General features: G+C 43.9%; 1 protein-coding gene across 1 annotated transcript in view; it reads right to left on the reverse strand.

Moving 5' to 3' along the window:
• Positions 1 to 13,221, reverse strand: part of Rme-8 (receptor mediated endocytosis 8) — a 187,602-nt gene extending 174,381 nt beyond the window's left edge. The window contains exons 1-3 of the mRNA XM_075695386.1: positions 12,493 to 13,221; positions 7,724 to 7,940; positions 5,273 to 5,314 (exon numbers count right to left, since the gene is read on the reverse strand). Coding sequence (XP_075551501.1) covers positions 5,273 to 5,314; positions 7,724 to 7,940; positions 12,493 to 12,566 — 333 coding nt within the window. The 5' untranslated portion in view covers positions 12,567 to 13,221. The remainder of the gene's footprint in view (positions 1 to 5,272; positions 5,315 to 7,723; positions 7,941 to 12,492) is intronic.
• Positions 13,222 to 13,613: the final 392 nt, after the last annotated feature.

Genomic DNA, 13,613 nt, shown 5'->3' on the forward strand with positions numbered 1-13,613 from the left:
GTGAAAAAGAATAAAGAATACAGAACAGAAACAAAATACAAACATAAAACTTAGCAAAACTTGATGTTCCACAATATGGTTACAGTCTGCTGAATATATGGTAGCGCAAAGATAAGAGCCCACAAGACAGAATATTGGATAGGAATATTGGATACTGGAATTTCTGGATCGGTCGCAATGCTTGGTGTGTCCATCCATGATCAGTTCAATGAACCGCTGCATGGTGGCGTCGCGGGCCCACCCTTGGGAGTGCGCACGGATAGTATGCTCAGTTTGGAATGTTCGAGGAGGCCGCAATGTTGCCACTCAGCCAGTCGTCATCTTGTACCACGTGCACTGCAGCTTCATCATGCACAGAGAAATGATGTCATGCAGAATTTTTCCATTGGACATTATTTTGTGAAGTGCTTCAAGACATGGACTCGGCAGGGATGAATTTGTTGCAGTGAGTGCTTCACGAACATTTGCAGTGCTTTACCTAGCCTGTGAAGCCAGTTCCGTGACAATGGTCTACTACTGCGTGCTGCTTTTCAAATCCCGGCCTGGGAAGAATGTTGGCACTTCATTTCATCAATTTTCGGTCGGCAAACAGCAGTGTTCAATATGGCAAAAAAACATATCAAAGGAAAATCTTATAATGACAAGTCAGCATCAACAGTAGTCTGCAGCAGGCACTTTCTTCGAAGTGATTATGTTGAAGGGTGCCATATCAGAAAACTTCGTTCTGGCATCGTGCCGACAGTATTCGAGGATTATCCGTCTTACATGGCACCGAGCTCTAAAAAGCCTCGCAAAGAACCAAAGGCTAGGGACCCGCCACCACAATCGCAACCAAATAAACGAAAAGCCAATGAACCAGAGTCGTCGCAGGACATTTCAAGGGCGGAAGACTACACAGAATTTCAAACTGAATGAGTGCACTGGAAGTGCTTCCACATAGACCACCAACAATGACAATCAATAAGTGAGTCATTATGTTTCACTGGTAGCTAGAGCACATGCTCAAGTTTCCTACTACAGCTCAAGGTGCGGCAACCTTACTCGGCAAGTAACGGAAGAAAAAATAAATTTGAGTGCTTACCGTGAAGATTACAATTAGGGCTTGGTGCAAAAAATATTGTTGAGGATTCTCACAAAGGAGAGAAGAAGGCAGCTTTCCTATTGCATCAAATTCAAAGTTATGGTGTAAATGGCCCAAGCTGCCCTGAAGATATCATAAGGGAATGCGTCATTTGGCACTTTGCATTGCCGAAAGGCTATGACCATGCAAGGGCATCAAACCTTTTGACACTGCCCACCAAGTGCACATTACAGAAACATGCTGGCCTTAGCCCAACATCAGGAATGAGCACTCCCATGAAAGAAAGACTTATTCTTGAGGCATCGATGTTGAGCGGCAAGCAACACATGGCATCACTGATAATTGATGAGGCTGCAATAAAACCGAAGTGCTTGTATGACCGAAAGGCAGACACCATTTTTGGATTCAAAGACAGGCCGAACCGCGCATTTTGCAGCACAGAGGGGATCCTGGCAAATACAGCATTGTGCTTTGTTCTTCAAGGTGTGACCAGCACATACAGAATCCCTTGTTCATGTTATTTTACGAAGCAGCAGAGTGAGAGGGACCTTTTTGCCTGGGTCAAAGTCATAGCAACAGTGGAGTCATGCAGATTTGTGGTGACTGATAGTGACTGATAAATACTCTGCAAACAATACAATGTTTAAGCTGCTGGGAAATGGTTGTTTGTCTACAAGCGTGAGCCACCCATGGGACAACAAGAGAGTTATCTTTCTGAGTTTCGATCCCTGCCACGTTCTGAAAGATATCCGGAGTCAGTTTCTTGAGCGGACCCTTACTGACGTCTCGGGCACAATCACTAGAACATTTGTCCAGCGGCTGTACGAGTTCCAGATGGACAAAGCGGTGAAACTTGCTAGAAATCTGATGCAAAAGCATGTCTACCCATCAAATCTGGAGAAGATGAATGTGCTCCAAGCTGCACAAGTATTCTCGCCACAAGTGATTGCAGCAGTGCAGCATCTGCAAGCAAATTCTCGTAGCGACCCAGCTACACAAGTCTTCATGGAAGCAGGCCCTACAATTGATTTTATGAAGAAAATAAAATAGTGGTTTGACATTTATGACAACCTACAGCGAGAGTGACTGCAAAATGCCCATTTCACACCAGGAGAACCATCAATTGCTCTTGCTGGAAAATGAGTTTGTACATTTCATTAAGAACGTCCAAGAAAGATCACTTGCACCAGGAGGGGATGCCTTCACGGAAGACACGTTTGATGCCTTGTTGTTCAGCGCAAAATCTACGATGCAGACGACACGGTACCTCCTAAGCAGGGGTGTCCGGTGTGTCTTGACGAGGAAGTGCAATAGCAATCCTATTGAGGCTGTTTTTGGCCGACTGAGGTCCATGTGTGCAGGCAATGACACACTAGTTGCAAGGTCTGTCCCAACAGCCCTTGAGGTCATTGCCAAGGAAAGCGAGCTTTCCTTGATAATGACCTCAAGAGAAAATTACTGCCAGAAGCAAGGGAAAATTGCAGCTGGGTGATGAGCTCATTAAAGTCTTTCTACAGGGCTGATGTGGAAGGAGCCTCTTCAGAAGCTTTCGTGGTTGGGGGCATATTGGGGTTGCTTGGTATTGAAATTTTGCTTGCTTGTTCTAAAGCCAGTATTTTAATCCAGCTGGCCATTGAAGCGTCCTGGTGGTACTTAACTACTTTAGAACAATGGTTTAAATACTTGGTCTTGCTTGCTACTTGGTCCAATTTGCAGTTTGGAAACTATGTTTTTAGGCACTTAACTAGATTAGTAGCAGACAAAAGTTTCCACCTGGTGGCTGCGGTCAGATGCATAAGTGGCAGCACAGTGTGGGCACTCGGACTAATAGTGTCAAGTAGCCATAAGCAAAAAGTGGGGCCCCACGACAGTGGACCTCCTTACTTTTAGTATGCTTCACTGCACGGCAGATATGCTTCACCGCGATACAATCTGTATGCTCGCATAACATGTCTCTACTGCGGCAAAGCAGACTTTAAAAAAAACCAGCAATTTTCGGGGGTTCAAATATTTCGAACAGTAGAAGAACCTTCAAGTACTAATATATTCGAATGGAAGATTCGAATTTTTGAATATTCGAGCACCACTAGAAAAAATTACACCCTGGCACTTCATGTCCTATCGATACGTCCAATAATTGCCTAAAGTTGGCGCCTACCAGTGGTTAGAATAATGGGAATAGAATGGAGATGCTAGATGTGTCCCTTTCGTAGAAAGGGAAAGGGTATTCAAAGCTTGTCCAATTCTATATGAAAAACATCAAGCTCTCTGCATGCCGACCGCTGAATCAACAGCAATATTCCTGCAAAGCAATCAAATTAAACACAGTCAGACCATAGCTAACGCACTACAGCAAGAAACGAAGTGAAAATTTCCTGAATTAAGAAGCCCAATTCTTGGCACATGAGTGTTCATGCATTCCACCAAACCTTCACACATTCCACAACCTCGTGTTCAAGAATGCCACAGCAACGCCAGCAGGTGCAGCGAGTGATGCTCAGTCGACAAACCCCAGCCAACACAAATGGACAACCATAGATTGCACTGTCAGAGACTTACGGTAAAAAAGGGCGTGCTGCAGGAATAGACCCTTTCATTCTTGTTGTATTATCACTGCCTCATGCTACCAGCCCGAACGTGACATAGCGGTGGCGACAAGGAAGCGTGTTGGCGTGAGACGAGCAGACCCACGCAAGCATGAGTGCCAGGCAGCCACCAGAGTTTTCAGATGTGAAAGGTATATGGCCGACATACCGTATTCGCCTGGGGGCTTACTTTGAAGCCCACAAAAGCGTGGAACCAATGAGAAAGCAAGCACTACTCATAACATTGCTCACGGACAGTGCAGCACGAGTGGTCTAGGGGCAGGACCACCCAAAAAAGGTCAACGAGCTGAGCTATGAAGATATTATTGGGCATTTAGAAGACCACTAGGTCCCATAATTTAATGAGATAGCTACAAGTTATGCTTTCATGAGCAGTCTTACCATCCTCTTTCGATCGCAAGAAGATGATGAAACTGCTTATGACTTCATAGTGAAAATTAGAAAGCTAACAGGGAAGCGAAACTTTGGGAGATTACTGGAGTGTATGCTAACCCTTTGAGGGTCAAAGTTGTAAACATACGGTGCTGCAAATAAGTCCCAAATGGTCAATGTTGTATATTTATGACATCATCTGTACGTTTAAACAACATGCCAACAACTTTGTTGCCCGACAAGTGCTGCCACCCTGTGTGGATACAAGTATTTCTTTTTTCTTTCCGCAGTCCGTTTTAGTTCCATGACTTCTTTACGTCAGTGTGTTGCTGACTGCTCGTGCATTCGTGCATGTGCAGGCACACGGAGATTAGTTTTGGTTTCATCTCGCAGGCTGTTCCCATTTGACGCACTCGCAACGACTGATGTCTATCTGGTTTCGAATCTTTCAAAGGGTCACCACTAGATGCTCACTCATTCATTGCCCACAGGAGTGTGATTACATCTGCCCATAGGTGGGTGCTGGTATATCCAAACTATGCTGCCATACATGTATGGTTCTGCCATGCCTACGTTTTTCTTGCGACTTGCAAAAACTAACTACCCCTCATTGGCAATGGGACAAAAGAGTACTGCAAGTTTCCAACTTGTTTGGTTTTTTTGACGGGTGCGCAACCATCAAGTTTTCTTGCATACACTCACATACACAGTTCGATCATGCTAGGGATGTGTACGCCTATTGCATTTCAACAAGTGAGTCACACGGTAATTCCTTCAACACAGACTACTGCCCAATACCAAATCAGAATATATCTATTCCAGTATATCTACTTTTTTTATTCTTTACTATAAATATTTATGCAAGCCCATCTGTATTCGTGAATAAACAATGCATGCTTACCTATGGAAAATATTTACGTGTCACTGTATGGTCACTAGAAAAATTTCGGTGCATTTTTTTTTTCGAAATAGGTCACTCTAAAGAGTTTAAATCTGCAATAAAAGAATTGATCCTGTATAGTTGCATTTGGAGAAACAAACTGCCCCTGAGATGGTTAAGGGACAAAATTTAACAACACAACTTGTATTATCACTATTTCATGTTATAGGCTCCAATGCAACATGGCAGTGAGAAGCATTGATTCAAGGAGCTACTCAAAGCCTTGCCGTACACTTGCAAAGACAAAACCAGCAAAATTGCTGGCGTGCTTACCGCAGTCTCTTTGCAAGGCTCACCAAACAGGTGCTTGAAATCCTGTAAAGGGACAAGTAGGGAAAAGAACTTCAGCATCTTTACATTTGAACACCACAATTAGCTTTTTCCACAACTTTTTCAAGCACAGATATTTGTTTCAATGCGGGGAACTGAATATTATTGAAGAAAGCTTTAAATAAAACTAACAAACACTGATAAATAAATAGGCACTAATTATTCGACAAGAACTAATATATGAGAGAGTCAACTTCTGTAACCATCATGCTGGAAATGGTTCCGTAGCTCATCGAGCAACTGTGTCATCGGGCCTTATGCTTCTGCATATTTATGTGAAGCACTTAAATATTGAATGTGCATGCTGCTCCTCAATCACTTGTTTTTTTATTACATCGCACACAACTTGACATCAAGATTCCCAAGAAGCTCCACGGCTGTCATCAAGATGAAAAAAAAATGCCCTTAAAGGGAAACCAAAGGAAAATATTAGGCCTAGTTATATAGACCGATTATTCATCCAACTTCATCATCATGTCCTGTGTGCCAATATATGAATGCTACGTAGAAAATTGCCACCGAAATTGCCAGCTGCTGCTTCTTTATTTCAATTTCCCACAACAAAATGAACGAGTAGACATGATCTCCACATGACCTTTCTTTTTGCCACTCTCTGTGAATCAGCAAATACTGACGTCACGAGAGGTGCCATAGTCTAAGCTTGAAAAAGAGTGCAGGGGCTGCATTTAGCACAGATTCCTTTCCTCCAATTCTATTGATTTCTTGTCTCAGCACAGCCAAGAGTGGCCCGGGCTTAGTGTGCACGCACACTCATGCATTTCCACTTAGTAACCATAGGGGGCCTGTATAAGCCTATGCATCCAAGTGGCATAGACTAAAAACTTTGCTAACAGAAGCTATTTTTCTTAAACCTAGTGTTAATCTGTTTGTACATCTGCCGACCACTGAAACACAACCAAGGTGGTTCAAATTAGAGCAAAGAAATAGGAGAACTGTACTTGAGGTATACAAAAAGCCAGCAAGCGTCATTTGACTCATGTCTAATGGCTAATAGTCCTAAATGAAGAACAACGACGCGATCATTAGACTTTTATTTATTTATTTATTTTTATTTATTTATACAAGTACCTGCAGCGCCACAAAGGCATTATTGCAGGGGGGGACAAATTGAAGAAAAGTGAACATGTGACAAAAACTTGATACAGCAGAGCACAGGTGGTAAAAGTAACAAAATACGTAACATAGAGGAGTCATCTCGACGGCAAAACGGTCTTGTGAAATGCGGTGCAAATTTGCAAGACAGAAATAGGAGACTTTCCACAACAAAAGTTTGTTTTTGTGCTTGTGTTTGTACCATTCCGTGTTCACTTCATTTGCCTGCAACATTCTATTATGCATGACATGCTGAACAGCTGATACTGTTCTGCTTCACATTAGCCCGAGTGCAAGAGAAAGACATCAAGCGTCCATGTTTTGCTTACTTTAAAGGGGCCCTGAACCACTTTTTATCGAAGTGGAGAACGGCATTTGAAGTGAAAATAGGCCATTTCAGGAATACTTTGCCACAGAAAGCACTTCAATGCGTCCAGCAGAAGCAGAGTTATTCACAATCAAACATGGCCTCCGCTGTGCTCCCATTCATTTTTTAATGCCTTGCAATGCGAAGGCTACGGCACTGTGGGGCGTGCCCACAACACTCCGCCTTCTAAATGTCGCTGTGGCGTGCAGTTCAAATTTCATTTTGGATGTTAGCATTGATGCTACGACTGCCACCTTTGGTACCTACGACGTGCTAAACATAAGCCAAACGTGTTTGTCCTCAGCAAGCCGCAGTGCACTTAGCCAGTGAACTTGTGGCGGCACCCCACGGCAGCCGCGGTATCTATGCCATGCAGCTGACCGCAGCTTGATGTCGGCTATCGGCCAATAGCAGCCGTTTAAGGGGATGACGACATAGTGCGTCTGATGACGAAATAGTGCGTCTAGAAGAGAATGAGGACAGGGCCTTCTGTTGAAAAGAGAGTGTTTGAGAGAAAGGCGACTTTGCAATCCGCTTGCGAGCTCCACGCACTGTGTACAACAGCAAAACTTTGCCGTGATGTTCACAGCAGCGTATGGTACCCGCGGACTATTATCTCACCAAGCGCGAAGGGTGGTTCAGGGCCCCTTTAAGACAAACCTTAAATGCAAATATACTAATGCATGCCTCTTAAAATTGTTTCTATATGTAAGTAATTTTAAATTATTTAATGTCGCAGCTTCGAAAAGTCCAAAAAAGTCCAGAACAATTCCAAACAGTGGCAACTGCACATTTGAAAAAAATGCATCTTGTGGCTCCTTGTGTTGACAATACACAAGGAGCCTTGTGTGCCTCGTTGACCATGATCTCCACGTAAGTCATCACATAATGGTTATTGCTCTTGAAGGTCTCACCAGTGCGCGGGTGATGATGTCAGCACGGTGTTCGGAGAGGAATCGCATGCTGTTTTCGCCCTTGCGACCCTTACGGAACGTGATGGAGAACTCGTAGCCCGCACCCAAGGGCTGGATGCGCAGGAAGTCACCATAACTCCACTGGTTGGTGATCTCCATGTAGGGCAGGCTGTAGGTACGGATGCCCTGGGTGCCCACCGAGAACACCCGCGCATATCTGCAAGCCGATTGTCACAGATTAGCACATTTACGGGCACAAAATTGTTCCCTCCACATGCTGACAGACAGAAAGCCCCTTATACAGGATTCAAAAAGCTCCTGTGCATTGAGACCCGGCAGCTACCAGCTATATGATCATGAATAGAACTATCTCACATGACGTGATCATGACATGGCTTGATCAACGACTGTATTAAGAAAATATGCCACACAGCCCTCTCAGTTTAGGGTTACAAAGGTATAGAGATCCACAAAACAGTGTAAAGGATGGATGCCACACAAAAGCATAGAACACAGCTAAACAGTACACTAGATACATTAGTAGGATGTTCTTGAGGGCTAGTTAGTTCATAATTTAAGGTAGGTTAAAACTGCGCGAGAAACGAGGACAGCGAAAGAAACACACTGAGCTCGTGGTGTGTTGTGTGTTTCTTTCGCTGTCCTCATGTTTCGCACAGTTTTAACCTATCTTCACTAGATACAGCTTGCAAAATATGCTTTCAGATATCACAGTTGGCTCGGAGTTTTTTTTTTTTTTTTTCACTCTGTATTGTCAACAATCTCTATTTCACTTATTTAAGACATTAGAGATTCCTCAAATACAAAAATTGCCATTCACCTGACTTGTAGCGGAATGCTACATTGAGTTTACTCATTTCAGTGTCCTGAAAGATCAATCTTTGGAAACAGAGTTTAACCTTGACTGGCAACTTAAAGGTCTGCTGATATTTTACAGGGAAAATGCTCTGCTACCAAAGCTAACCAAGGTTCTAGCAGGTGATAGCATAAGGCAAAAGTTAACGACTCAAAGCCGTGAAAGCTTTGAAACAAATAAGCTGTTCAAATAGGCTCAGATGGTAGAGCAACTGCCCCACAAAAGCTACTGGGTTTGACGTACTGACCAAGACAAATTTTTTCTCAACAGCCGAGTTCTTTCTTAAAAGACATGGAAATGCACCCTTTTGTATAATTTTGCCACAGTCAGCTAGATGGCAACGTTTATTTACATGCCTCCACCTTATACACTTATGCAGAACATGCTTGAATAATTCATCACAAACTAATAATGCTTCCAACAAGGTACACGACTGCTAACCCTTATAGTTCATTCATCCAAAAAGCCCCTTGTCAGTACTCTCACAGAGACTCTCAACTCACTTGAGATGCTATGACAACACAGCTTGGCCAACTGGTATTACTATCTCTAAAATGCTAAGCTATTGAAACACGTCCTTACTGCTACATGCAGTGACATTATTGTAGCACTAAGAAGTCAAATGTGTAAGGGCCTGCGCAACTGAAAGATCGAAAGTTTTATTGCAAGAGTCACTTTTCCCATACAGCATACAAGCATACACCGCCACATCAGAGGGAGGCTAAAGAGTGTGTGTGCCTGACGAGGCCTGCCCTCCAGGTGGTGACAAACAGTGCATTCGAGACCGTAACAGACTTCCTTGTATGGCAGCATTAGAATCATACAGAAAATGAATATCCACAGTTCTGTGTGGCACATAAATATTTTAACATAAAAATTACTGCAGAGTCCCATAAAGTCTGCATTGTTAGTACAGTCACACAACTATCGTGTTAATGGCACATTATGTTCCTTTGCTTTTTACAAGATTACCTGAAGACTCCAAGAAGTCATCACAGCCAAAATTATACCACAAGTGGGGACTTAATTTAGCTATTATTTTTCCGATCAAATGATTTCTAAAACTGCTAAATAATAAGTCCTTTCCTGTTCCATTCATTCTGCCTTAGGCAATGCAGACTGTTTTAGAGGCCTGCAGGTAGTGGGTATTTTTCTTAGCCAGGGTACTACACTCCCGACATCTTGCATGAACACTGTGTCTTTCCTCAGATAACTTTAGAATATGAACCTTGCGTAAGTAGAACTATTAATGCGAACAGCATTCTTGCCATTCTCTGACCAATTTTCTTCCCAGCTATGTAACCATTTTGGTGGGCCAATCTTAAAGATAATTCAGTCTAAAAATGAAGGCCTATTCATGTTTCTAATGCAAATAGCATTCTTGGCCCTGTAGGAGCAGATTTCTTTCTGGTGATCTATCTAACCATTTTCGTGGGCCCATCCCGAAGATAGAGCAGCCTAAATACGAGGGCATATCCTTCCTTCTAAAGCGAATAGCATTCTTGGCATTGTCAGACAAGTTTCCATTCTGGCTACTAACCATTCTCATTGGCTGATCCCGAAGATATTGTGGTTCAACAATGTGGGCCTAACCTGTGGGCCTAGCCTCATTCACGGCTCAAAAAAAAAAAAAAGTCAAAATTTGATCTGAATTCTTTTACATCTCAAAAGAATACAATTTGCATACTTGGATAGTCATTATGGCTGCGTTGCGCCCGAACATTTATTGTTCTGAATGATGTGGCTGACCGGCCACATTGGTGGCTCAGTCGCTATGACAATGTGATGGTGAGCAACAAGTCACAGGTTTGATTCCACAAGTGGCTAAGTCCATGCAGAATGCACTTACACTTATATTCATGCACTTACACTTAGATTTTTGAGACCTCTTGATGATAAAATTAATGAATCTACAATTGTAGAGTTCCTCATGTCCACAGTAGAGTTATGGGATATAAAATTTACTAATTATTTGAACCAAGCAGTGGAAAGTAGTAGTGAGAAACCTAATAAAGTTTACATTGTTTTATGTGCCAAAGAAGTGCTCCGTGGTATCAGTGGCAAGTTATGGATTAGCAATTTATGGCTGTAGTTCTGTGCATTTAGTTTTCACTATGTGGTGTTTTCACTCCGTGCCTACTAATCTGCAACTGTCTGAGAAGGCAGGAAGCCTGAGTTTGTATATTCAGTTAATCGCCTTCAGTGACTGCTCCAATTTCTTAGACTAACTGTTGCACTAGTTGGCCTTGCATAACTGTTGAGGGGAAGTGGCACTAAAAAATAAGTGCACTTGGGAAAACAAGACGAGCACTTGGCCCCTCCTCCTATGTCTTCTTAGCACCAATTTTCCTCTGCTCAGAAAAATTAGCACTAAGAAGAAGCGCTAAGGTGTTCCTCTGCCCCTGCACTTTCACATGGCGTCATATCCAGCACAATGCCTCTCTGCAGAGACAGGCATTCAATGTCATTGCAGCATTTCTGCAGCCTGTCCTGTCAATGCACTTGACACCTGCGTGACATGAAAACAATGTTTAGAAGCGCATCTGTCGGCAAGTTTCAACTAGCTTGACCAACTAGTGCACACTGAGAATTGGTACTCGCAACACTGACCAGTGTGGACAGCGTATGGTTTTCCATGATGACAAGGTACGAGATGACACAATCAACTGCTATGAAAGCAGCATTCAGAGTTTCTTAAAGGGAATAATGAGTGATAAAAACAATTGAAGAATGATGAGGCACAGCTGTGGTTCCATAAAGAAAATTGCAAATTTGTGTACATAACCAGTTGAAATGCTGCAGAAATTAAGTAAGCAGTCATGATTAGTCAAGTTTCAAGTTATACAATTCGCACATGCAATTTTCTTTCTTTAAAGACCCGAGTAGTGTTTATCCATGTAGCATTCACACCGGGGCTGGATGCATTTGAAACAACTGAGATCTTATTCATTATACCTGTCATGTTCAATTACCATACCTATCACTGGAGGAACAACCACCTTCAACAGTTTACAGGTGAACTGAAGTGTTACGTTGAATGAACAATAAAAGCTATGCACAACCTGAGAAACTGCAGCCCTCAAAAACGACTTCCCATCTAACTTGTTGCAACTGAATTGCATATTCGCAGGAATTGTGAACATTGTTTATGTTGCAGTTTGAAGTCTTCTGAAGTTTCAGAGGCACCCAAGTTGTCAAATGAATTAAAACCACATGCATTCAGAAACTGCATGCTTTCGCTTATTTTGTAACTGGTTTCACCAATGGGTTCAGTCAAACATGACTTAAAATACAAATCTAGGTCAAGAATTTGAACAACATGGACAGTAACTAGAAAGCACTGTCTATAATTTTTTAAAAAAACACGGGATAAAAAGGCACCCTAACGGCGTGCGCTTCATTGAGTTTGCCTGACAGAAGGTGCCTCGACAAAAATTATACTGCTCAAGTCTGAATTCCCATTGTACGCGTACCCCGTGGCCTCCAGCTCCTCCCATACGCGGAATAGCGCCGTGCGCACTGACTGACACGCGTACCCAGTGCCTACACTGCACACCGCAGCATGCAAATGTCGCACAGTCAGTCAGCTGTACACGCCCTGTTGCGCCAGCTTCAATCAAAATGCGCTGTGCGGACGCCGGGTGTCATGCGTACTACATACATTAGTGTCGCGTAGTGTCCAAGGCTACTAAGCGTCAATCCAAAATCGCCGCCTGCCGTTACAGCGAAGCGCCGTAAGCCGACAGCAACTTCGCACATATGAAGATAAACCGTACGGTGAAACGAGTGACCGTTGTAAAGGCGCGCACTGTTGTTCGAGGCTCTTTCGGCCTACACATCGCAAACAGGCACTCCCGACCCTTGCACGGAAGCAAGCAGCGCGCGTAATACTCACTTGCCCTTCCAGGACAACTTGGTGACCAGGTAGCAGGCCACGTCCTGGTTTTGAACCATAGCATCGGCCGTCATGGCCAAGCAGGCGAGAACCGCCAAGTCTAACGAGAACAAGCACGTGCCCGCATCAACGCCCCCGAGCACTTTCGGCGGCCGAGCCTCGGCGGCGCATGTGTGCACAGGGGCAGAACACCGCCCCCCTGGTCAGCAAAGACAACGCCGTCGGGCACCAACGGGACCCCTCGTCGCGAGGGATGAGAAGGGACAACACACAGCAGCAGCACTTAGCTGCGTCCCAACACTTGACGTCGCGCCGGGCTGACGCGGGTCTTCCGATCGTCGGCGGATCACGGGACACCACCGCTCTTTGGGGCGCTTCACGCTGTCATTCCGGGCTACTCAAACACGTTCAACTCTACAAGACACAACGAACCCACAGGCTAGGAGCCAAGCTCAGAACACATAATCGCGGTCAGTGTGTACACAAGTTAAGATAGCCGAATATGCTCCGCACTACGCCAACAAATACCGCGACGCCGCACACACACACACAAACAGCAGCTTGAAACACCATGAAACACTCCTCTAGAACCCGCTTCGACAACTGTTAAACCGTTCAGCTTGTCGCCAAATCAGCCAGAATACTGTGGTCACTTTAGTACAATACAACGCCGCCAGTAGCGCTAAGAACAATTGTAGACGGTGTTCTGTGTTTGTAGTTCCTGTATGGCCCCAATTAAAGCGCTGCTAGTGTAGCGCTGCGACTAGTTTTTCATTGTAGTAGAGCGAGTGATTCTCGTCGCCAGTAGGAGCTGACCGACTACGTTATTTCTACGCGAGTCATAAGAATTTCAATGACTAGTGAACAAACGCAACGCCAGTGCTGAGTAAGCGAATCTCCATGATATCAACAAATACTTATGAACAAAAATACAAAATAAAAACATTGCTGTGTCACATTTAATTTTCGGTATTTGCACTTGTTTCCTTGAGCAGATAGACGCGCTGCCGCTGCTGCCTTCATAAACAACTTTAGCGCTGCGGTCGTGAACGATGCAAAGAGTAGGCAAGAAAAGTAAGCGCGGACGCCAGCTACGCTGTGCATAACGCGCGCGAGTCGCA

This window comes from Dermacentor variabilis, chromosome 6 (assembly GCF_050947875.1).
Source record: "Dermacentor variabilis isolate Ectoservices chromosome 6, ASM5094787v1, whole genome shotgun sequence".
NCBI lineage: Eukaryota > Metazoa > Arthropoda > Arachnida > Ixodida > Ixodidae > Dermacentor > Dermacentor variabilis.